Genomic DNA, 27772 nt, shown 5'->3' with positions numbered 1-27772 from the left:
TTGGATTGGTGTGACCTTTGGAACATCCGGCCAGCGATGATCAGATCTATACACTATCTTCGTCTGGGACACATAATAGTGCTTTGGTGGCATTGAAATGCGTTTGCAACATCTCTCAATGGTATTTCTGCTATGAACATATCATGATCTTGGTTGCGTTAATTGATGGAGGGGGATATACTTATACACCATATACGAAGAGGACATTTTCTGATTTTCATTTTGGAATTTGTATCTGGTTCTTCAAAAAACTAATATTCAAGAAAGTGTTGCACTCGAAATCATAGTCTGTGTTTGAACAACAAGTAAGGCCGTTCTGTTGAAGTGTCACTATCTTCGACTAAACATCATAATGTCGAAATTTTAAGGAAAAAAAATTACGATGTTGAGCAAAAGCTTTGCAAAATATCATTAGAAAATTGTACATACTCTTCCCTTGTGTTAATTAATTCAAATTCTCTCAAAAAAAGGAAAATTGAATTTATTTTAGATAAAATAATACAGAACATCATTATGTCAAAAAATTGTTTTTTAAATCACATCAGTTCATTATCATTTCTATACGTCTGTGATTGCTGATAAGACTAGTGGTGATGCATCAAACCACTATTTTTTTCCTGAACAGTACATTTTATGAAACAGCCCCTGTTGGATAGATTGTGAATCAAACTTGTACAGTCACAGGAAAGTCACTGAATTTAGTCCGATTTTTTTCTACATATACAAGGGCTAATTGTTGTATAAAAGTAAAAAAAAAATTATGGATTTTTCCTTGTCAGGGATTCTTTTTTCATCATTAGAGGCAAGGAAACTCATTAATACATTTAACCATGCAATAGTTGCATAAAGTTAGACTAAGGTCCTATTTAGCGACTCTGATGAAAATGATATTGTGAGAGTTATCCCTCTTTAATGCCTTTTGGTCAATTAAATTCAGCTAAGATGGAAAGAATCTTTTCCATTCATGAAAGAACTATCAAAATAAACATAAGAAATACATAATCATCTTGATACCCAATTTAAAGCCAGGACTTCCTCTCCTAAAGACAACGTTTTAAATGAGGTTTGTGATAATGTCGCTTATTTCACAATATTGGACCATTAAACAGTTATAGAAAGGGTCATTCACTTGAAACATACTTCCTAATAATTCTTTCTAAAGCACCATCATAAGTCTAACTGATCCAAAGGCTCAAACAAGTTTTTTTTTATCAAAGGGTGTCTGGCGCCTGTCTGTCGTGTTGTCGTCTGTAAACTTTTTATATTCCAGAGACACGTGATTGGCCAATTTTAACTACACTTGCTACAAAGCATCCCCGAATTAAAGGGGGTTCAATTTTGCTCAAATGAAAAAACAACCTCTCTTTGGGGGTGTATTTAAGAAATAGGGAAAAATTAGTGGGTATATGTTAAAAAAAAATCAAGAACCACTGGGCCGGAAAAGATGAAACAGTGAAAGCATCCTCATGTAGAACAAACTCGTTTGCTCAAGTCATGACCCTTAGCAGTAGGGTCGTCGCACAATTTGAGATCAGATATAGAGGACACATGTGTATAATACTTTCAAACCAGAATTAAATCATGAACTATATTTTTTCAAGAAACAATTTTACAAAATGTTTTATGATTCCTCAATTGCCTAACATAAAATTGATATAACACTTGAATAACTTGGAAGCATATTAAACATGATGTGTAACTCTTCAAATGATACATGTAACCTTGACATGAATGATTTTTATTCTCAATTTCCAATACTGTTTTACTCGTAAAAATAAGTTTAATGGTTGTAACTGAAAAACAGATATGCGAATACATATTGCATTGTTTTATAGCAAGTCTCAAGTCGTATTGGTATCCTTTCTGTAAACACATCGAAACTGCACGTGCATTTTTACTAGATGTCTCCTGAGGCAGGCGTTTACGTGACTTCTAAAATGTAGGCGCCAACTGGCTCCTAATCAAAAATATTTAGTCGCCAATGCAAATTTTTAGTCGCCAGGTAATATTTTTAGGCACCAGTTTAAAAACTAATATTAGTCAATATAAAGAGACATGGCCATTTCTAACTTTTAAACTTCTTTTCTGCTTTTATAAAGAAAATATTAAAAATGTTTATAGTTCAGTAATTTGACGAACACCAAGTAAATTTAAAATGGTCGCCAATTTGGCAACTTGTAGAAAAATTTTAGGCGCCAATTATATTTTTTTGGTGCCATGGCGACTAAATTAGTGACCAATTAGAGCCCTGTTAGGTATTTTTTAATTTTAGATATTATAATAATTATATCGCTATAATTCTATATATATATATATTCCTTTTATATGAGTTATACAATATGCTAACAAAAATAAATTTCAAGGGGAAAACATTTAGAATAGATTTTTTTTTTTTCTTTCCAAAGGAAACAATGATCAACATAAGAACCTTTTCCATTACGAGAAAAAAGTAAAACACCCTAAACGAATTCCATCATTGCCTTATTTACCCCCCCCCCCCCCAAAAAAAAAAAAAAAACAAACAAACAAAAACAACAACAAAGTAAAACTAAAATAAATGTATACCTCATTCACAAGCTGTGTTACAACTATTAAAACATAAACATAACAATATTTAGGCTCAGAAAATGTATTCATGCACATATCATTATACAAACGCTAAGAAGTTAGCAAAAATGAATAGTTGCCTACCTCTTTCGGCCTCATAGTTTCTTAAGTTCTTGATTGAATTGTATATCAGTTAAAAAAGTACACAAAGCAGAATGCCGTTAAAGGTAATAATATCTGGAAGGTATTTTTTAATCATGTCCTCTGACTTGGAAATTTTCTGTTTTGGAACTAGGTTTCTCAGTGTGGCTTGAATTATTTGGAACAATGTCATCGTGACGAAACTGATTGCAATCAAAAGTGTTACAATGGTGAATGCTATCGCTCTTCTTCCGTTCTTTTCCGCTTCTTGATGTTCTGCTGATTCTTTCACTTTCGCTTTCGTTTCCGTTCTTTTTCTACATGTAACTATCTTTTTATTTAAATGAGTTTCAATGTTGGAATCTGATAGTGAGGATAAAGATTTGATAGCTTTTGCGATGATTTTTCTTTTTTGATTTTGCTTTCTTCCCTTCAGTTTTATAATACTAACTTGAAGTTAAGTAGTATTTCTGCATAAACAGACATTGCCTTAATTTGGAATGTTATTATATTTTTTTAATTAACTCTCAACGATGATTGGACAAAAAGTTGTTATTGTGAAAGTAAGTATCCCAGAGTGATATTTAACGAAGAATGATGCCGGATATGCATATGCATTCCAATTTAACCAAAAGACATTTCTAAAGAAAGAAAAGAATGCTTCAAATTCCATTTAAATCATATAATATAATATAATTTTATATTATATTATATTATATTATATTATATTATATTATATTATATTATATTATATTATATTATATTATATTATCATCTTCTACTGCATGAAATGTGAAGATAACGAACAGTAAACAATCTGGACAGTCCATGGAACAATACCAATTTGGAGCAGAGCAAATACGGACCTCTAAAAGCATCAGAGGTGGGATCAGGTTCCAAGAAGGAGTAAGCATCCCCTGTCGACATGTCACATCCGCCATTTGCTCTTTGTCGTGATTGGGTAAACGGAAAATCCGTAGACAAAATAGTTTGAAAATTGTAGTCTAACAAATTGTATGAAAGAAGTTAGTCAACACCCGAATTACGACAGATTGTATTTGCAAGCAAGGTCATTGTATCGACCTAGAATTCATTTACGAGGGCTGTTTAATAAATTATGATCGCCCGCGTGGCGCAGTGGTCAGAGCGTCTGCAATAGAGTTGCGGAGTAGGGAGTTGATCCTTACGTCGCGGGTTCGAGTCCCACTGCGTGACGTGGAGACCGGTCCTTCGGATGAGACTGTATAAACCGAGATCCCGTATTGCAGTAGATGCTGGCACGAAAATGGCCCCTCACTGCTCAATGGCCCTAAGTGCCAAGTATAGGTCAAAATTTGTAGCCCTCCACCGGCAAGTGGTGGCATCTCCATATGAGTGAAAAACAACGTTAAACAACAACAAACAAACAATAAATTATGTCCTCGGTGTTTGGAAAGAAACAAAAACACTTTTCAATGATTTTGTCTTTAATGATACCCCTTAAATACTCTCTTTTAATTGAAACACATGTCTGTAACATTTTTATCAAATTTCTAATTGTTTTTTTAAACACATATTGAGTATGCCCTTCGTATACTGAAATATGGCAGATCCTATGATTTCCTGGACTTGTTTCTTCTTTCTGAAAGGTTTTTTTTTTCAAGTTTGAAAAAAGATACAAGTCGAAGGGTGAAAGATCTGGCGAATATTGTTGGTGTGAGAAAACATTAACTTTCTGTTTATCCAAAAAACTCCTTTACTATTCATGACGTGTGGGTTGGAGCGTTGTCGTGAAGAAAATTAATGTAGCAGATTCCTGATTCTGATTCCTTCCTCTCATAAATTAATCTTTTTAAATTTTGTGTAACAAATGTGCTTTCTAGACTCATCCAGAAAATGCACGGCCTTCCCGAATGAGAATCTGAACAACAAGACCACTACTATTGAAGAAAATGGCATATAAAACTTTCCTTGTGCTCTGGCAATTCTTTGCTCTTCAAGACCGTTGCTCTTTTGGCCAAGTGCATCTTACTGTAAATTTTTCTTCGGGGTTCAAAGCGATGGATTCAGTTTTCATTACCTGTTAGAATTTCAGACAAACGTGGATAACTACAATTTTTGATTTTTAAAAAAAAATGTTTGAATATTCTTACACACTGCCGTTTTCACTCATTTCTCAAAACATAGGGTAACCATTGAGTACTAAGCTTTTTCAGTGTCAAATGCTTATTTAAAACAGTGTGAACTACCCCAAAAAATATGCCTACTAAATTTGCTATGCGTGTTAAAGTCAATCAAATATCATCAGTGATAATTTGTTGAATTTTGACAAACATTATATCAGTTGTTAATCCTGGTCGCCATGGACGGTAATCATCTTTGATGCCTGTATTTTATCATTTTTGATTATTGAAATCCACCTTCTCATGTATCTATGCGACAAACATTTGTTGCTGTAAATATCACATATTTCAGTGAATATTTCTTTGGGATTCTTATCGAGTTTTACAGCAGCTTTAATAAAGCTTTTAACTTTAGTCTTGATTACTGATTCTTTACGAATCATTTTTAATGCAGTGTCTCGAATAGCCCTTGTTTTCCAGCTTCTCATAATTAAACTATATAATGAAACGTGGTCACATAAACTGTTATCAGTTTATTAAATAAAGATTCAATCCTGAGAGAAAGCCAAGGTCAGTGTCATATGATTTCTATGTTGTATGTCATAGAGTTCAGGACATAATTTATTGAGCAGTCCTCGTAGAAATATTGACTTAAAACGAAATTGTGTACCATCAACTTATTTGTTAATAACCTGCCTCGTTTTTTTTAAATTGTTCTTGCGTATCAAATCAATTTTTCGTATTGTTGATGGTTTATTAAATGGTCAATTTGTCCATTTGCAACAATTTTTGATTTAAGGAATGGTACTTTACAGCAATCTGCATAAAATAGTACCCTTTACTGCGTATACATGTCATGAATGACTGATCAGAGAGGGGGTTAGGCTTAATAAAATCACAGCAAGTCAAACAATTGCAACATTTATTTGGAAAAATCTTTGTAAGATATGTAGTGATTTTCTTTTATATTCAAATTTTAATACTAAACTTAACTAATTTATTTTTTAGCAAACTTATGAATTTTACATTCAACTTAAACTGGTTAACGTCATTGATATCCCTTTCAAGTTAAGATGATGGTAACAAAACAGTATCAAGAATAGAACTATCTTTATGAAGTATGACCGCACCATTTCTATACGCTGAATGTTTCAGAACAATGCAGATGGTTGCATATATATTCCAGTTCTGATCCTTATACATTGAAATCAGCTCATACGACTAAATATCCGATATAAAATTGTTTTACTCATAAAAAGACGAGTTTGCAGAAGTTACTGCTCTTTGGTCTATTTAAGTTAATAATCTTATATATTCCATCAGAAGAAGAAGAGGTAATCAAGACAAAGGTATATATTCATGTAAATATGCGAATATATCCAATCTTACATTATTTTATAGGAAAACTAAAGTATTTTCGTTCTGAAAAACACCCCATCAAAACTGGGCAAGGCATTTTTACAAGACGATTCCTTAAATTTGTGAATGTCAGGAATTTTTACCTAATATCATTGTAGATCATTGCTTTCATCTATCTTAAAACATCATTATCATTTATCTAAAATACAAATTCAAAATGTCACACGTGAACATAGATTAAAATTTGAAATACAATTTCATTACTGCTGAATATTTCCCTCGTCTTTTCATTGAGTGAAACTTCTGGTCCATGGAACTAGCCTTTCTTCTTGAACAATACGACCATTCATCAACATTTCAGCAGTGAAGGAGTACCGTGAGGATTTCCTGGACATGTGCGATAGGCGGAGAGAAGTGTCCAAACCTTGATTAAACGTCCCTCTCTCCTTGTCTGTAAAAGCAAAATTATGCTATACGAAGTTATCTCATCTTTAAAACAAATTAAAATAATATGGCCATTAACATTGGGGAATTTTAAAATTTACAAACTTGAAATAATTTTAATAGCGTTGTCCATGTTATCTTTCCGGTAACAACGACAATGACAATTTAATGCGAGGTAATTTTTTTGCGACCTAAAACTGTTTGCAAAGAGAGCAAAAACAAATCTAAATAGCAATTTCACACTCATAAGTTCATAAAAAACATAAATCCAAGAGTTATAGCACCTGTGCCCTTACAATTTTTGACGAAGAATGAATCATATCAACGAACATTTTATCATATTTTGCACACTCGTTTTTTTTTTTTTAAATCTTCCTGAATGAATTTAAATGCCTTTCCCTCTTTAATTTAAAATACAACTGAGGTCCAAGATAAGTATGTAATGAACACCAGCATAAAATATCAAGTGTTAATTAACTTTGTAATCTAAACACTTGTTGAAAGTAAGTAGGCAATTTTTGTTCTATGCTCATGAGATATTGCAGAAGTGTTAATTCATTTTTTATCAGTCGAAATTGTTTCACTTGTTTTACCAGTAAGCAACTGTATTTTGTTTGGAATGAATAGTATCTTTAAGAATCTATTCAAAATAATATCGGGTATCAGAGTCGATTTTCTCTGTATTTGCCACTTTATATCCCACATAAGAGGGAAGCGATGATACATTCTCTACAACATGCATATACGACATTAAGTTACGTTGATACATGCAGTTCATTTGCTAACAGGGAGCTACATTTAAAATACTTAATTTTAATTAAAAAAAACTATGAAAAAAAGACGATAGAAACACAAAAAGAAGCAAAGCTGTTCCAAACAGTCTTGTCAGAAATGTTTCTTTTAGTGAAATTTAACAACTATGCTAGAAATCTATGTTGTAAATTGCAGTTTTGTCAAAATGCTTAAAATGCTTAGAGTTCCCAGTTGAAATTTTAACTCACATTGCTCACGACCTAAAGGTTTGTCATTATCTTGATTCTAGATTATACGTCAAAGGTCAAGGGCCTCATTAATGAGATTATCGAATTCGTGTTAGAGTAATAACTCTGGATCCCTTGTTTGGAGTTTAAAACTTGAGATTGTAGTTACTTTTACTTATTAATTCCATACTATCTATGATAATAATGAATTCGAGATATTGTCAAGAAATTCAATGAATTTCATTGGTGTGATTTGGAAAAAAATAAACCGTAAGGAAAACGAAATTCACTTTTTTGCATACAAAAAAAAAACGTTTTACAGTACAGTTCACTTAAAGGTACCTTGATTTGATATCCAAAGAAGTAGACGCATCATGTTTTGTAAGAGTCTCTGCTGAAAATCGAAATGGAATAAAATAGTTAATAGTAATTGAGGAATAGGGAGCATTGCCATTCCATAAAGTATCCAAAATACATGATACTAGAACATAAAATACATTTTAAAAATAAAAATACAACATTGAAACGTCATGAACCAAGTCAAGATGTTGATAACACTGTAGGTGTCTAACCTTTGCAGATAATATTCCGAAATGCTTGCCGAAATTTGACAGATAGCATATTGTAAATGATAGGATTAATAGCGCTGTTGACGAAAACCATTGTTCTACTGAAAAGCCAGAACCAGGAATCCTTAAACTGCAGATTTTCTTGGAAGGAATTGTAGATAACAACAATCCGATATGGAAGCCATAGAGTTCCGAACAGCACCATGACCACAACAAGCATGCGCACAACCTGCAAGAAAGTATCACATAAATATTGTCATTGAGGAGCTCCAGCATTTTTTCAATATCAACCTCAGAGTACATGTTTGTAGAATCAGCATGATTTTTTACAAAATAAATTTGGTAGATGACCAATCACAAGAAAGAAAATTTCCGAATTTCATTTTTATCGAAGAACCAGTCGTCTTTGATATCAAAAAGCCTAAACTTTAATTTATTGTGAGGAATGATTTATAAAGTGTATAGTAAGCATATAAAGTGTTGAAAAATCATACATGTTGATGTTACTGACTTGAGAAAAAATTTTGTGATTTTAAAATTCTATAAAAGAAGTTTTTGAGAATCGAACATTTGGATTTACACCACTTTCTGAATATGTTGTAGTACAGTACTTCTGAGTTTTCTCCTTCATAGCAGTGAATATTTTTGTGAGGAGTAAAGATAGGGGCTTGTTAGAGCAACGATATATTGATTGATTGATTGTATGTTGTTTCACGTCCCGTTCGAGAATTTTTCACTCATATAGAGACGTCACCATATACCGATGAAGGGCTTCAAATTTAGACCTTTACTCGGCACTCAGAGTCATTCACCAGTGAGGGTTCTTTATCGTTCCAACGCCTCGCGTGACGGGGCCTCGGTTTTTAAGGTCTCATCTGAAGGACCCACAACTTTCACTTCAAAATGCCGAGCGCTTGGCGAAGGAACAGTTGCTACCTATTTTTTTTTTTTATCGACTTTGAACAGTCGCGGCAGTGATTCGAACACACGACCTTCCGATCACGGAGCGAGCGCTCTATCGACTGAGCAACTGTGACGGCAGCAGCGATATAAAAGGGTATATATTTTTTCATGCTCACTTTTATAATTCAGGATTCCAATTTGAAACTTGTTTAAGTTTTACATAATTGTCTGTAGAGAATTTTTAATACCAGGGCCAATTATACTCTTCTGTCTTTTCTGAATCGATAAAGGTCAGTTGCAATCACCAACAAGTTCATTTCGTCAAACAATGAAAACAAATTAGTTACAGTATTTCTTAGTATAGAAATTTATTTAAAGTAAAGCAAATTACTTTTAAAAAATAGTTACATGCTTAAAATCTTGGTAACGTATGTAAAATCTTTTAAGGTATTCGAAGCTACACCTAATCCGAAACCTATAGGAAGAGTGAAAATATTGATTTTTTAAAAGATCTAATGTGAAAAGATGTCCTCATAAATCCAAGATGACGAGTGTTACATAAAAAATACAATACTTTAAAACTGTTAATGTCAAAGGTTTTCAGTGTTAATTTTTGGTTAGTTCATTGAGGCAGACATTAGAGAACATACTAAATTCAACATCTTAAACTATACCTCTTTAAGTTTTATGAGATTAAAGTGACCGATTCAAAAGTGACTCGGGTTTTTTATTGATTATGCAGCAATGAAAAATTAAAGTATGAACTTTAGATTAAAGGTAGATTCTACACTACACTGAAAAACAAGCTTGTCATTATGAAATCTGTGGAGGATTGCGTGGTTTCGTCTATTAGTCTTTTAATGACATGTTTTCCGCAGTGGGAAGGTTTTACAATCAGACAAGAATAGGAAAGATGCAGCAAGCAGATAATGAATTGATCATTGTTGTTTTAATTCATCACTGTCACACGATTTTGTTCTGCAATTAGGATTACAATTTAATGAACTCACTTGTTACGTACTCCAATAATGAGAAGACTGAACTAATGCTACAATTAGTAATGTGTCCCTTTTCTGAGAATAAAAGAATACCTAAAGTTCAAAATATCTTACTAGATGCACAAACCATTTTACTCTTGTGCTATTTAATTATAGATTATGTAATTACATAAATGCGGTTCACTGACTGGCCATCGTTTTTTGCAGCAAGGTCAAAAATACGTACATGTATTTGCTTATGGAATATTTATGTAAAAATAAATGTTTCTGTGATAAAAAACTATTCTGTAAATGGACTGTAAAATGTCCAAAAATGTCTATAACTTGATAAACATAATGATTTCAACTACAATTAGTATCAAACATTTTCTGTAATTTATTTTTTTTTATTTTTAGTAACTAGAGATGCATGAAGTTCATTGATAATTATAAAACAGTTTTGCACTCATGACTGTAGTAAAATGTAAAATTAAACCCATAGAACACATACATTTATAAAGTTTTTTCAACATCAAGTTGTAACGAAAATGCGCAATATTTATAGACCCAATGCTTCATGGTTAAAGTGCATAAACTTGTTTAAAATTGCTTTGTATCTTGAATTATTCCCTACTTATGTCACAAAATAAAATAAACTAAAACTATATTTAGAAGCATATAAGTATATTTTATAGGACATTTTGCTTCATGTGACAAACACTGTAAGCCATAGAGGTCAATAAGAAACATTCTACTCAACAATTTTTTCTTTATATTTATTCATATTTGATAAGGGATAATTCTAACAGTTTTGTCGCACTCCAAGAACATTTGATTGATTGATTGACTGATTGATTGATTGTATGTTGTTTAACGTCCCATTCGAAAATTTTTCACTCATATAGAGACGTCACCATATACCGGTGAAGGGCTTCAAACTTTAAGCTTTACTCGGCACTCAGGGCCATTGAGCAGTGAGGGATCTTTATCGTGCCAACGCCTGCCGTGACACGAGGCCTCGGTTTTTAAGGTCTCATCCAAAGGACCCGCAACTTTCACTTCAAAGTGCCGAGCGTATGGCGAAGGAACAGTTGCAACCCATTTTTTATCGACTTAGGTCAGTCGCGCCGAGATTCGAACTCACGACCTCCCGATCACGGAGCGAGCGATATACCGACTGAGCTACCGTGAACGGTACCAAGAACATTTGACCTAGGACATATGAGTCTTTTAAGTGGAATTGTGAAGCATAAATTACACTTGAACGTGTTCAGTTGTTTCAGTGATGTTATGGTGGAATTACTTAAATTTTATTTAAAAAAAAAAATCAGTGTTTTTTTTTAATTTTTTTAAAAAAAAATTGAAGAAATGAAATATGGCGATACCGAATAGTTACATTGAAACAATGCAAATCGGGAGGAGAGCAAACATGGATCGCTTAAAGCATAAGAGGTGGGATCAGGTTCCATAAAGGAGTAAGCATCCCATGTGGACCGGTCACACCCATCTTATGCTCTTTGTCATGATCAGGCATACGGAAAATCTGTAGACATATCAGTGTGTAAATGATAGCCTAACAATTAGTATAAAAAAGTCAGTCAGCATTCCACTTAATCTTAGACTATTTGCTGACAAGGACACTGTATCGACCATAGTTTTTGCGAAATGTTGACCTGAAATGAGACTGTTGCTATCCTTGCTTCATCAACTTGTTTGTCCATTGCTTGCCTCTTTTAGAAATTGTTCGTTCGTAGAGCACGCCCTTATGTATCGAATCAACTTGGAGACATAAACTCTATATGCAGATTATAAGGATATATTGCTACATAATTAAGGGGAGATGACGATAGAAAAGTTGAAGTCATCACGTTTTTCATAAAGTTTTGTTGTTACGTTACCATTAAGTCTTTTTCTAGTAAAATATCCAAATATGAAACAGATGTGTCAGACTCTGTGGTATCTTTTATTACAAGTTCCCTGGGATATATCAAGTCGAATGGAATATGAATGGAAGTAACTATTGTTAATTGATAATGCGTCGTCCATATATCTTAATGTCGAGTTGAAGGCTACAGGAAGTGTTTTCTTCCTCTCGTGTACAAGATTATGAATAAATTCTGCTTCATATGAATATAAAAAGGGTAAACACACACCTGGATTGATGAAATCGAAAAAGAGACATATTTCAATACTAATAATTTCAATAATTTAGTATTAAATTATTCAAATAGATCCTTATTGATCTTATTGATCAAAGAATACTTATTAGTATGAATAGAAGTCATGATCATTCCATCATTGAACTTGGATCTTGAAAATAATGTGTTGCACATCTGACCATAGAAATATAGATCTGAAACACAGACAGATCCTGTAATTGATAGATTTATTTGGTAAATTTTGTCTTTATTTTCCAAAATAGAAAGCAACGAAATCACAAACTGATAAAAGATTTTCCATTTGAGTAGCAAAAAATCAAATGTTGCACTTCCTCCTGACATAAATGGGTATGCACAGATAATTGACTGTCAATAATGCTGCTTGTGATTCATATAACATTTCTAACTTTTACTGGATGAAGGGAAATTAATCAAGGTCATTAGACAAGCAGCAAGTAAAACTTGAAGTAAGACATTTTTTATATCATGTTCATTGGAAACGTTCATCAAAAGTTGTTGATAGATATAAAAGTATAAAAGTTCATCAAAGTAAACTACATGTACAAGAGACAATGTATAGAGTTCTCATGGAAGCTGATATACACATATTATTTTTTTTAGCTTTCATTCTCCAATGTTACAAATAGCCTATTTCATGTCAGGAGAATTTCATGTGACATAACTGTGTGCATTTTGTGGGGGTTGCACTTCATAAGTTGACAAGTTATTTTAATTTGCTCCACATACCTTTCTTGAAATTTTCCTAATTGCAGAATGCAAAACCCGTGTCAGAAATGAAAGATTGAAGTTGTTACAATCGTCTCAAAAAATAAAACGTCTTAAACATTGAATTTAATTTAACCTTTTTGATAAACTGATGATAGTATTGAACGTTTCAAAAGTAAAGGTTTTTATAAATGAATGCGTGTATTCGGGGGGGGGGGGGTCTGTCCCTCCACTTTCTCTAAACATAATTTCTACCGTTAAATTAGCATGAAAATATTCATTGAAAGGCGGTCCACCTTTTTTGTTGCATATTTGTTAATTCCTAGGTTTGTTACAACGCACTTTGAAAAAAATTTTCAAAGTGCGTTAAATTTGGGACCAAGTCAACCCACTTTGAAATAAAAATATTTATTTTCAAAGTACGTTAATATCGACCATATTAATGCACTTTGAAAAAAAATGTACACGGCTTGGTCAAAATTCTTGCGAATTTTAGGTATGATAAATAATTATTTGAACCTGTTTGGATAACTTTTCGGTGATGACGTCACTTCAGGATCTGAGATATAGACGTTTTAAAGATTTTTAGGAGTTGTCTAGTTCCCAAAGGTTCTCATAAAAGTAATAAAAGGGAAAAGAGTCTTTTAGTAATAATGGAGGAATGATTGATTAGTAGCACGATTTCGTTTCTTTTTATTTATTTCCAGTCTATAATAAGTTCTGTAGATGTAGGGGTCGATTTATGACTTAATTTGATTTAATCAATATTTTATAATGTAAAGTCAAATCACATAAATGGATTGGACATCAGGCATAGCCTATGTAAGCACTCTCCTTAAACTTAAAGCATCACATTTTTTTATAAGGGGAAAAAGGGGCAATTATGATTTTTCCATTGAAAATCATTTTCCCGCAGAATATAATGGTTTTTTTTTTATATAGTTATTTGATAAGCATTTAGAAGATGAAAAAAGTGTTTATTCCCGCACAATATGATTATCTTTTTTTTTCTTTTTTCTTTTTTTACAGTTCTTTGATTAGTTTTAAAGGTATGAAAAAAAATTTATGCATTTTATACAAGTTGATTTTGTAAAGCTACTTTGGCCAAAGTATAGTCAGTTGGCTATTGTTGCTTAGATCACCGATATGATCCCTGAACCTCTCTTCTTTAATATAATGGGCACATTATTATTTTTTCAGGAAAGCTTATCTCAATTTTTTTTTTCATCTATTTTACGATAACTCAAATTTATTGAGAGAAAGTATACCAATGTCATACTACGTTATGTAAATACATATTTTGGGTAGGAAAGATAAAGAGCTGGGCTGAGGGACCTTCTACCTGTCTTCTCCTCGTTCTCGGTGAGGGTAGTTCAATTCATCAGTTCTCGAAAGAAATATAACAGAATAATGCTGTCTATTTCTTAAATCTTGAATTTTTGTTTAGCTGCGGTACAATTAAGTTGACCTTTTTGCACTTAAATTGTGACTCTTTGGTTAATCACTTTAACTGTTATCATATTTTATAAGATGTAACCATGGCAATAAACATAATCTTATTTTACGTAAAATAGTTTGAATAATATTTATCATTGAACAAATCATGCAAATTAATGCTCGTAAATTATTCTGTGACCTTTTTGCACTAAAAAAGTCTCATATTTGGGGTATTGAAAATCTAAATAGGCAATGGAATATTTTCTTGTATCAAACTTTTTACGACTTAAGTGCTGATCGGTCAAAAGTATCGAGTAGTTTAAAATAATGAAAGAAAAAGTTGGGGTCAGTGATGTAAATTTTGAAATATTGGTCAAAATATGCGATTTTCAGGCAAAAAAATGTGTAAATTTTATCTCGACTTCCTTAATATATCTTCATTTCTTGGCAATGTTTGAGCGAAGGTGTAAATTTTGTTATAAAAATATAAATTGAGACCTATATTTAATATTCCAGGCTTATCATAACGGAAAATATTCTCTGAGTAAAAGTATGTGAGGCTAAAGTTCCAAGATACTAAATTTAATAAATGTGTAGATTTGCAGAATTTTCTGCTAAATATCCTTCCGCCACAAGAAATAGTCCCTAATAAATCTTGCTTCTCTGTGAATTTTTGAGCAGTTTTTTAATTGAATGTTGAACATTTTACATTGTTTAATTTAAATTTGTTATAAAGATTGAATTGTAATAAATAGTTTTTAAGTAAGAGGTTCTGAAGGAAATTTTCTAAAAGGCTGACGAGTGACATACCTTAACGCACTTTGAAGAATTTTTTCAAAGTGCGTTGATTTTGTCCCAAATTTAACGCACTTTGAAAAAAAGTGCGTTGCCACATAGGTTAATGTATTCAAAAAAAAATTATTTCAAAGATAGAGTCTGAGCAATTAACACCCCCCCCCCTTCTCACGAAATAGGATTTTCTAGCTTGAACAATTGCCCCCTTTTTCGGAGGATGGAAAGCCTCCGTTGGGCAAAACTATTCTATATATTGTTGGTTTTTCCATTTAAAAGCATTTTAGAAAATGTCTTTAAAAAATATTGTCAAAAATCAATATACGAATTTTCCTAAATTTTCAACAATTTAACTAAAGAAAAATAACGTCTTAGGTACACTAAGTTAAATGTTTCTTAACTTTTGTGCCGAACCAGAAATTTAATAAAACTATTTTAAATCATTTTTAAAAAATCTTTTTAGAAGTAGTCATTTAAATGTACTTCTTCGGAACTAAGGAAAATACTACAATTTTACAATTTTTCTCGAAATTTCTAAAATTTTTGTAAATCATGATGCCTCTGTTCTGTAGTTTTCGAGTAAAGAGGGATTTTTTTGTAAATCTTTTCTTTCTGATTGAAAGATTGTGAATGATAATAACTACATGTAGTACTGCTGTAATTTTTATACGGAGTGATTCCATGATAATTTATTACGCCATCAATCCAGACAAAAATTTAGTTCTCTAGATTCGTATCACCACCTCTTGTGTCTTGCAATCATGCGATTGCATAATATTTCAAAGAAAAAAATCTTCAACCTGTGATTGTTATAACTGAGGTATTCAAAAAAACAACACGTATTTGTATCTCCTGAATAATTGGAAATGCTGACAAAACTCCATCCGTAGCGAAAAGACCAATCAAATTTCGTTTTTCCCCTCGTAATTAGCTAACTGCTAAAAAGTGCTGGTGTATCAGAATTTGAAAATTGATTATGGTTGTTTTAAAGTTAATATTCCATTTAAAATGACATACAAAAATTATGTCTTTAGTATTTTTTTACGAATTAAATGTAAAAAAGACCAAACTATAACAAAGGTTCAAGGAATTGAAGAGATAAAGAGAGAGGGAGGGAGGGAGGGGGAGTGATTGTGATATTGTTATTTCGCTTTATTTCATGAGACATTCATCGACAGGCACCAAAAAAAAAAAAGGTTTTATACATGTTTAATCATTTATTTTCATTAAACGAGACTAATCCCAGACATATTCTACATAAAACTGAAAAGTTACTCAGCAACTTTGATTTATCCAATCCATGAGACAGAGAGAGAATGATATAACTGCATTTCGGCATTCTTGTAAAAAAAAATTGACATAATGATAATAATGTCATAAAATTTCCGCATTGTTTCCATGGATTTCCATTAACAGCAGTCGATTGTACAATCAAAATGATTACATACAAACATGTAAACCAATAACTACTTTGCGTGTTAAGCGTCCGTTTACGAACAAATCTTCTCCCAGCACATTCATTTGTGGTTCAATCAAAAGCATTGTAGCGCTCATACAATACAATACACTGCACTATATATGAAAAAGAGTCTCATCAAGTTAATAATCTATTTCTTAGTACAGATGAAAGAGTTCTTCATTGTTTAAGACACTGCAGTGTACAATTTTAATGTACTAGTTCTGATTTTTGCAAACATTTGCCAAAAGCTTTTCAAACTTGGAGCAACAATCATAATTTATCTGTCCATATAAATAAACAAGTAATCCTGTCTTGTACACCTGAAGCATAATATCTTACATCGCATGGAACAAGTACCATCACTAAACAGACTGGATTAGAGTCGGAGTTTTGAAGATTTAACACAAAAATAGCAATTTGTTCTGATTTTTTCCAGGGTAAATATAAGAATGTTTCCTGACACTAGAGTAGTTTGGATATTACACTTATAATGTACTGTAATGTAGATCCAAGTCCTAAGTTGAAACTTTTGGAAAATTGTTAGTATAGTATGAGTGATTTAGGAACTAGAAAGCTTGATTTTGATAAGTGACAAGGGTACTAGGAAATGGTGCGGATCTTAAAGGGGATAACAAGGATGATAATGATAAGCTATTAAGGCACTGGGAGTTTGATTAGTGATAGGACGCTTTAGTGTAATAATGATCGGACAACGGTGTAGGGAGGGACAGACTATGCAGCACCTTTGTAAAGCCTTTATCCATGTACGATGCTATATTACGAAACTAAAATGCTTGAAATTGTAACTTGTACGGATTTTCACAATAAAGGTACAACGTTTCAAGTAAGAACAATATTAAGTGATACTAATAAAGAAAGGGAATGATTGTATACATGTATGAATTGCTAAAACGTCTTAAAAAGTGGGGTTTTCAGTCTCCGAACAATTAATCCAACTTACTTTACTTTTTACAACATAAAAATAACAAAGATCATTAGTCTCATTGTAAGTGGATAAAAAAAATCTAAAATACTGTATGTGCAATAAGAATTGCTAGAAGTCAAATCTAAATGTAAATCACAGGGAATGATAAGAATGAAGAAAATGTTCTGTTGATGAATTCCATTTGGTTTCATCGTTAGTGTCCTTGAAAGAATTTTTACGATCTTCATGCTCAGAATTCAGGAGATGAGTAAACAGCGTGCAACAGTGTTCAATTATTTATCAGATAGGGTTTCTGTCACTTTGAAAAACAAAACTGGGTTTTTGATTATAGAATTGATTCTTAAAACTTGGATTTTTTATTATGGAATTGATTCTCAAAGAGAGTCAGCATTTATGTGTTCATGAACATTAAGTAAAAGTAACAATTATAACAAGATTAGTACTGATTACCAACGTTTCTTCGCAAGCGAATACCCTTCATACGGAAGCCGGTAAGTGCCAGGTAGAAAAATATTTTATCTGGCGGCCGCCAGAAACTTAAAAAGCAATTTAAATGCCCCCAAAATATATTATAAGTGCTGTATGATGATCATATCTTTGTGGAGTTCACGAAGAAAGTAACAAAATATCGATCATTTTGATACTGTTGAAAAAGAACTATAAAGAATCATGTCCCAGATAATGAAATGTCTAATAAGCATTAAACATTCTATTTTTACACATTTTACCAATAAAATACGTCCTTATCGTAAATGCCTTACCCTTATTATAAATACTAGTCGTATTCAAAGGAACGTTGACTAAGGAATAATAAATCTATTTCGACCAGCCCATTTACGGAAGAGATTGGCTTCAAACGGCTTGTCTCATTCAGATAAGCTGAAGAGAATTACCCTATTCATCCGTACAAAAGAAATGAAAAGGTAGGAAACTGAATTAAATTTATCATTTAACCAGTATATTGATTGAGGAATAACATCGGAAATTGCGGAATAACTTGCTATATCATTTCATTTGAGGTGATTAAATCAAGTTAAAAGAGGGTTTTAAACTTTGTTTTACCAACCGCTAACCTAACATTAAACACCTTCAATGGAATTTAGGAAGTAAGTCATTTTCATTTTAATGCAATTTTCATGTAAATCTTTGACGCCCACCCCCAACGCCAAAGAGCTTTCGTGGATCGATCAAATCACTATCTTGACACAAAAAAAGAGTTCTGTGAAAGCCATACCTAAAATTTTAAGAAATGAATGAAATTTTAATACAAATTAACAAAAATGTTTTATAACGACAGGTGGTAAGAGCGTAGCAAACAAAAAAAATACAACCGTATCTGCTCTTTACAATTAAAAATATCGACCAATCAGAAAACAGAAGAGGTAACAGTAGCATTAGAATTGGTCTTGTCACAACGAATACACATGTGAAATATGAAAGCCCATGCTCCAACCAATCAAAAGTTATGGACAGGGTTAAAGTTTTTGCGGACAAACAGAGAAAGTCGGGCAGACTAAAAACAATATGCGATTAAGGGGGCATAAAAACCGTTCCTTAATTAACCCTACTTGTATGGCGACAATATGTGCAGTGAGGGTAGGCACATTTTGTTGCTGGATAACCCAGCTGAGTTATGACCGGGGATCATTCTACGTTTCCTAGGTGTGATAAACTGAATACTTTGCGAACATAGCCATATTTTAGTCCATTTTTACAAGTGTTGAATAAGGGAGGTGTTTTACATAAGATTTTGATTCGATTGTGATGCGATATTTGGAATCTAAGGCCTTTCCTTCGGAAAATAACACTGACGTTTTGTTATTATTAAACAATAATATAAAACCATAAAAACAATCAACAATATGTAAATGTTTTAAAAATTAAATCTACCAAAATATTAATTTAATAGCAATGAGCGCCAATTTCTTCTGCTTTCAAGTGCCTAATTACATTTCCCCGTTTTAATGCCACCCCGTTATAACACCATATTTCCCGAGGTACAAAAGTTAGCGGTAAAGGAGGGTGCATTATATTTTCCAGAGAGAGAGAATTGTTTTTGAGAGATTGAGAGAAATGTCTATTAAGTTGCGTTTGAGTGCAAGGATTTTAAGTCAATGGCATTAACAGTTTCATACATGTAATTTCCGGACATATAGCAAAACTAAAGCGCTACATGTATAAGGGCAAAAGTAAGTCTTAAAACCAGCTGAATACTATTTGAATAAGAAGAATTACGATATGTTTGAAGACTTTAAGTAAATTTTCATTACAACCGACACCGACAGAACGAACAAACATTTATTACTAGTCCAGTGTTATTGCAAACAATTTATACTGCGAGTAAAATTTCCACAAAACCCCAGAGTCTGCAAAGGAATGGAATCAATAAAAAAAAACTTGATCAGATATCCATATCTCGCCCCCCCCCCCCCCCCAGTGCACAGACCAAGAATTTTTTGAAATGCTGACTTTCGTCAAGGCTTTTAAAAATTCCCTGTAACATCAATTTACTTGACAGTAACTTGTTTCTATTTAAAAGTCGTTCGTACTCAGAGAATGCTCTGGCGTGCCGAATACGTTGGGAGACATAAACACCATATGCAGCTGATAGTGAAACATTGTTTCATAAAGAAGGAGAAGTTGACGATTGGAAAGCCTAAGCCATCCCTTTTGTCATATAGTTTAGTTGTTAGTTGATCATAAACGTCTATGGTCAGTAAAAATATCCAAAAATATGAAACAGATGATGAAGGGAGATTAAGACAACAGGCAGTTGTAACCAATAGTCACTGTGACGTAGAGATTTTTATTGTGTGCTGAGAAGAAAGTAGGTCTAATATATAGATAGAAATATATGAATGCTTGTTTCATTACGTTTTAATTGCGTGTTCGTCAGAAAAACTCTAGAAAAACAAATTAAACCTTGGCACCAATCACCTCTTTTTTTTTAAAAAAAATTTGTTTCACTCTGTTGGGATAGGGATCATTTTTCAACGGGGGTTATTTTTTATAGGGTGCACATGCAGAAAACTTATGCCTATGAGTTTTTTCTTCAATAAAATATTCCTTTTTCTACGGTGGGGGGGGGGGGGGGGGGGGGCGGGGGCTTATATACTGTATTAAAATAAATCTAGAAATCAAAAGATGCCACCAAATTTATCAGAAGTCCTTTTCTTCATGACAATAAAATTTTCAATGGTGACTATATTTTGAGAAGATCATGATGTAAGGATTTTAAAACGAAAATATTTACTGAATTGAATTATGTAGGAAACAATGTAATTGTATAAATTGATTCCAGAATGCCTACACGTATATTTAAAAAGAAACTGCCGACAATCTGCATCTTAAGTGCATAATTCGATATATAAAACGGGAGAGACATGTAATGCTTATTTTACCACTCAAAACTACAAAAGGACTTTTGTAACCTCACATTCTCTGAAGCATTCCGCTCTCGTTAGTTTCTAAGATTGAAGAAACAAGAGGTATTTTACTCGCAATGCTAACCACATAAAACTAACCATATAAAACCTTTTCATGTATTTTTTCTCAGAATGTTAAAGTACGCTGAAGAATGTTTTATTCAAATATCAATGAAAACCAGTATATTAACGTACGTTTTCGCTATTTGAAGTCATTGCTTTTGCGTTCATGTAAAATAATTTGTTTTTATTCTGACGTCAGACGCACGTGTATCTGGCATTGAATCTTGTGAATGAAATGAACGTCAAAAAATTTGCGATTTTTTAAATAGACAGCATCTGTGCAAAGTAATAACATATGGTTATACTTAACACAAATTTCACAGATATACAAAGATCGCTGTGAAGAAACAGATGACTTTAACGATGAACACAGAAATCAGAAGTTGAGAAGCAGAGGAAATCGATTCCTCATTTTCTAATCTTTTTACAACTATTCCTCACCATAAATTAAAAACTAGGCTTTTTGATATCATAGACAACTGCTTCTTCAATAAAAACGGAACTCGGAAATTTTTACATCTTGTGATAGGTCATCAACAAAATTACTTCGTCAAAAATCACTCTGATGTTACACACAAGTACTCTAAAGTTGATATTAAAAGGATGATGGAGTTCCTCGTTGATCAAGTCTTCCAACAAAATATTGGAATTCCATTGGGCACTAACTGTGCTCCTTTATTAGCCGACTAGTTTTTATATTCCTATGAAGCAGAATTTACTCAAAAACTTCTACATGAGAAGAAGAAAACAATTGTCTTGGCCTTCAACTCGACATTCAGATATATCGACGATGTTTTATCAATTAGCAATAGTTATTTCCATTCATATGTCGACTCGATATATCCCAGTGAACCTGAAATAAAAGACACCACAGAGTCTGTCACATCTGTTTCATATTTGGATGTTTTACTGACTATAGACGACAAAGACCAACTTACAACTAAATTGAATGTCAAACGAGATGACTTAAGCTTTTCCATCGTCAACTTTCCTTATTTATGCATTTGGTGTTTATGTCTCCCAACTTATTTGCTTCTCAAGAGCATGCTCTGAGTATGATCAATTCTTAAACCGAGGCAGGCTACTCACACATAAGTTGATTTTACAGAGATTTCAACAACCTCGTTTAAAGTCAGCATTTCGTAAATTCTATGGCCCTTATGGCTGACTTGTTTCATACCAATTGTTAGGCCTTTGTTTTTCTACTTAATTTGACTACGGAATGTTCCGTCTACTTAATTAATACATAGGTCTCAAGGCAGGTGTGATCGTTCAACAGGGGATGCTTACTTCTCCTAGGCACCTGATCCCACCTCTTGAATTTCTAGAAGTCCGCGTTTATGCCCTGTTCACATGTTTGTAATGTTTTGTATTGTTTTTACGAGATCGACCGCTGTTCGTTTTCCTCACCCTTTATAATTTCCGACAGATCCTAAACTAAAAATCAGAAGAAAAAAATAAGCAAAATTGAAGAGCTGTTCGTTGTCTTTGTAAGGTTTGGAGACTTCATGTCCTAAATATTCCTAAGTTCACTTTAGTCAATCAGTGTCATAGTAAGGCGACTTTCTGGGCTATGACCTATTTATTTGATAAACGGTAGGAAAGGTTTATAATTATTAAAACACCATTATGTTTTTTTTTCCATTAATTGTAATAGTTCATTTAAAACAAATTATTTATGTACTATACATGATTTTACATATAGAAAACTTTTCCCCGGAAAATAGACTAGGAACACATTTTGTGCATTATAATCCTCTGTAAATGAAAGTATCTCACTTTAAGAACATGACCAACAATAAAATAATCTAATAATGGTTGAAAGTACATTCCACTAGATGCGTGTGTAGTGTTTGTAAAGAAGTAAAACAGGATTTAAATGTCGGTTTGGACAGGGAACTAACGAGCATTATCAAATCAATTGTAAATCACAATTTAAAAGTAAAGTGTTCTGAGAACGTTATTGGCAAATTGAATACTTCCTTTAAAAGAATGTGGGAGTCTTGCAGTTCAAAACTTGGTATAACATGTACGTTGTTACATAAAAGTTCAAATGATGTCTCCTGGGACTTTTCCCATACGCTAGATAAATTAACTATTAATTAATAATTTAATTAAAATGTAAGCATTGAGTGACATCTTTAGCACAATCTACATTGGAACAATTGTGTTAAATATTTATTTTTAGTGAATGTGGCACAAATATGAGGCAACAGTCAGATCCATATGTAAATCATTGAAAATGACAGCTAGGAATGCAGAATGAGGAATTGAGAAAAAGTTCTATCCGCGATAATACTTGTGTCTTTTGTTTTGTCGCTAGTTTCTCAGAAGAATTGTCATGCAAGTCCTATTACATGTCTAACTTCAGAAAAAAAACCATTCAGTCTATACTTGAGTGGAATCCTCATTAGATCTTTCTGCTGAAACGTCAAGAGAATTGTAAACAGCATGCAACTGTGCTTATTCATTTGTCATAAAGGTTAATTATTTCCTGTCATTTAACCAAACTGGCAATGTAATTATAGAATTAATTCTCAATCGGAGTAATCAATTTTCAAAACAGTTTTACTTGTTCATATACATGCAAAAGCAAAAAAATTTAATGATATTAGCATATCTAATTAGGTAAAGCATTAGGACTTAAACGTCATGCTAAACACAAATGTCTTCTTTCTTTTAACCATGCAGAAGATTTACTTTGAATTTTTGAAAACTATATTCATATTTTTTCCATATTTTTACATCCTTGCTAAAATTAAAGATGATTCACTTTTCTGTAAATCAGTAGAAAAATTCAAATTTCCTGCTCTTTCAAATAAAACACATGCGTTAAAAGTTTAGTACAAAAAATGCATCCTTTTTCCAGCTTCCTAATGTTGATATGCTCATTAAATTTGAAATACATTGTATATGAATTTCTCACGAATGCCACTGTATATGAGGAAAAAATAGTTAAATGTCTTTTCTGTGGAGACCTGTAAAATAATCTTTATTCGAAAGAATAGAAAGCATTTTTAATCGCACAGGCAACTTAAAAGATAAAATGGACTGAAAAAATGCGAGAGGTTGAAGGGCCCTGAAAGAAAGTAGCTTTACAGAATATGAGTCTGTTTTCATCTTTTAATATGCAGGATTCAGTTTTTGAAATTGTCCACAAAACAATTAATCAAAATCGAGAAAATTGCGCATCCTTATAGACGGCAGCCATTCTGTTCTTATCAAATACTTTGTACATGTAATATATATCTGCACACGTGGAAACAAAATCTGTTAGTTAAGTGCAGAACTTGAAGTTTAAAATGAACTTTAGGTTTATCTTTGAAACTTCTAGTTGCGAACTTTAGCTCTCTGGGAAATAAAATTTAGAGAGAATGCCTGAGAGTTTAGATCCGCATATTGAAAAAAAATGTTTCGGCAATTTTTTTTTATCTCAAGCTTCTGCATATAATGCCGAATAATAATATTCGAAGTTTGCAACAAAAATTTGTCGTAAATCGAGGGTTGTTAGAATGGATGGATCATGTCGTTCACAATTTTTTACCATAGAGAGCTACAGTTCTGCGTTATAAAACTGTAACAGATTTAGAGAAAATAACACTGTGCTTCTTGAAATTTTATTTAGGAAGTCAATAATATGTTATAACAGTTTGATGGTTCATTATCTCTTTTCATAAATACTTCTATATTATTTTTTTATTTTAGCTAACCCGTTTGTCGCGCTATTAATACACGTATATGTCTAGTTTAACTTAATAAATGCTGAACAACTCTAAAATAAGCGTATAATAATTATTGTTGCGTGATAATCGACTTTCGTCGAAATTCACGGGAACGAATATCAATTAATCTTACACTCTAAAAGGAGATTACAAGCCCATTCTCCGAAAAATGTCTTGTAATCTAACGTCATACATTCTATCACGTCTTACCGATATATCATAACCGTGTATTCAGAGGAAGATTGGACCTCGGGAAAGTAAGGTTATTTCAACTAACCCTGAAGAGGGAGAATATACAGTGGGTATTGACTTCAAATGACTTGTCTTATTTAGAAGGGTTAAAGAGAACAACTTTTTTTTCACCCGTACAAAATAAATGAACGGATAGGAAAGCATTTAATGATTTAACCAATATTTAAGAAATGTTTTTATTTTACTTTTGTGAGTGTTATTGGTGTAAATCAAATTAAACAGACATGTAATGTAGGCATATTTCCTAAATTGCGCTAGCGCCTCATGAAATTATGCACCAATAATATTCATAAACTGGAAATTATTCCATATATTTACATTCTAGAGGTGTTTAGGTTCTTTTTAATGCTTCTTGATTTTCATTAGAAGTACTGATAATTTATAGAGAATCTCAAAAAAATTTTCATTGGTTTCCTCTCTCACAATAGAAGAACTTGCTACAGGTATGCCACATCATAATGCTGGACAGGTATCTGATGAAGATGGCATCATAATCTGACGGCCCATAAATAAATGCTTTTAAAGTAATAAAACATGAAGAAGGTTCCATTGCACTTTCTTGTCTTATTAATTGCAATAAAAAGCTTAAGGTTACTTCGGATACCAACTGAGAAATCTTCTATTACACCCTATTTAATGTACATGTACGCATTTAGACAGAGATCTGACACTTGAAAAATCAGTGTGTGTTTCATTGAAAATTTAAATTACTTTTTTGATTCATTTGGGTGCGTTAAGGGGAAAAAGTGTAATGTGCATTGAGCACTTAATTATCCGTTAAGTTTTAAAGCACCTAAAAACAATCAAATGATATTTTGTTCGAGAGCAAAAAATAATTGCACAAGAACTCGAGGATGAATATAATCAGACCTTCATTTCAGGTAATCATATTGAACGGAGTGCTCGTTGTATGGCACTGACGTGTATATCATGCAAAATTGATTATATCGAACCTTACTTTAAATATAAAAAAAAAAACAATGATTCTCTGTTATTAAGAAGGTTATCAGAAAATCAAAATCAGTTATATTTCAGAATTGTTGAGTTATATCTTCGTAGCTCCATCTCAGTCTAATAAGATGAAAACAAAAGAAAATTGTCAATCATCATATTCCACGTAAGAATATTGATTGATTGTATGTTGTTTTTTCGTCCCATTTGAGTTTTTTCACTCATATAGAGACATCACCAAATACCGGTGAAGGGCTTCAAATTTAGACCTATAATCGGCACTCAGAGCCACTGCACGAGCAGTGAGGCTTCTTTATCATGCCAATTTACGCCGGGGGCTTCGAAGGAACAGTCACTACCTATGTTTATGTCTAAGGTTAGACGCGGCGCGGCGAAAAAGAATCGATCCCGGGCCTCCCGATCACGAAGCGAACGCCCTTCCACCAGGCTACCATGACCGGTACGTTGTTTACCAAAAGTTAATTATATTCACTCAGGGTCTTTAAATAAGCAAATAAGAAAATTAGAAAAGCAATAAACACTTTTGAATACACAAAAACATCATATTACTGTCAGCGTTTTGAGAGGCAAATAATGTATTAAAATCAAAGTCAAGTGATCAAATAAAGTCACCATAAGAAACTTAGAAAAGCAATAAACACTTTTGAATACACAAAAACATCATATTACTGTCAGCGTTTTGAGAGGCAAATAATGTATTAAAATCAAAGTCAAGTGATCAAATAAAGTCACCATATTTATTTTGATCCTTTAACCATAACAATAAGAATCTTGTGGTCAATCCCAATTTCTTTCTAAGAGGAATGTCATGAAATAAGGTTTTTACCACCTTTGGAGTTTCCAGGGGTCCATGTTTCATGCCCTGTTCATAAATTGGTATTGTTTGTTAGTTTTTTTTGTTTGTTGGTTGGTTTTTTTGTTCATCACTGTTTGTTATCTTCACATATTTTATTTGCAGTTTTTATTACACTTGTTACCTGTGTATGAAATGATTCCAGAATGTCTATAATTTAGCGAAAAAAGAATTTGCTGACAGTTTCCCTTTAAAAAGAATGATTCTATGTATATTACATTAGAAAGTACATTGTCTTTGATGCTTATATTCACAATTTTTAACACTCGATCTTTCAAAGATACTTATGTAATCTCCCATTTTCTCAAACATTCCACTCTACTTTACTTCTCATGCTGAAGTCTACTCGGTTGCCATATGCATGTAAAGCATTTTTTTTTCATTTTTCTGAAGTATATTAAGGAGACTTCAGAAGATTTAATGAATCAATAGAGACAAGCTCATTTAACATATTTTATCGTTTAAGTAATTGGTTTTGCGTCTCGTTATAATCATTATAGTCTTTATTCTAATGTGATGTGCTTGTTACTCGATCGGCACTACAACTTGTACAGGGAATGAACGTCAAAAATATTGCATTTTAAATGGACAACATTTGTTGAAAAGTAATTATGTATGGATATATACAATTTGATACAGCACTTTTACCAGAATTGTAGAAAATTGTTTCCTACTTTTCCAATAGACACCACCCAAATAATCAGAAGAAAATAAGCAATAGCTGAAAATTCATTAGTTATCTTTGTGAAGTAAAAAGGCTGCGTGTCTCTTTAGTGCAATTAAGTCAATCATACAGGATGATAGAATGACCACTTTATGGGCCAGAAGTATGCTTTTGGATCCACTTTATCGGGAAGGACTGGAACAGATTTTCATTAACGATATGTTCTTCAGTCATTGTAAAAGTAATTTTATCCAAATTCAAATGTGTTGTACCATGTAAA

General features: G+C 32.5%; 1 protein-coding gene across 4 annotated transcripts in view; it reads right to left on the bottom strand.

Moving 5' to 3' along the window:
* Positions 1 to 4158: 4158 nt before the first annotated feature.
* LOC133171476 (thyrotropin-releasing hormone receptor-like) overlaps positions 4159 to 27772 on the bottom strand; it is a 38106-nt gene continuing 14492 nt past the window's right edge. Inside the window, exons 2-4 of one of the 4 annotated variants that reach the window (XM_061306228.1) lie at positions 8146 to 8371; positions 6414 to 6600; positions 4159 to 4747 (exon numbers count right to left, since the gene is read on the bottom strand). In XM_061306228.1, coding sequence (XP_061162212.1) covers positions 6437 to 6600; positions 8146 to 8371 — 390 coding nt within the window. In that variant the 3' untranslated portion in view covers positions 4159 to 4747; positions 6414 to 6436. Of the gene's footprint in view, positions 4748 to 5698; positions 6601 to 7915; positions 7968 to 8145; positions 8372 to 27772 lie in introns of those variants that run through there. The other 3 variants (XM_061306230.1, XM_061306229.1, XM_061306227.1) reach the window with 3 other exon arrangements.

The sequence above is a fragment of the Saccostrea echinata genome, unplaced genomic scaffold (genome assembly GCF_033153115.1).
Source record: "Saccostrea echinata isolate AGI-Se365-2 ecotype Australia unplaced genomic scaffold, CSIRO_AGI_Sech_v1 ptg000054l, whole genome shotgun sequence".
Classification (NCBI taxonomy): Eukaryota; Metazoa; Mollusca; class Bivalvia; order Ostreida; family Ostreidae; genus Saccostrea; species Saccostrea echinata.
Note: the sequence above shows the minus strand (reverse complement) of the source record. Positions and strands in the feature narration are given on the sequence as shown.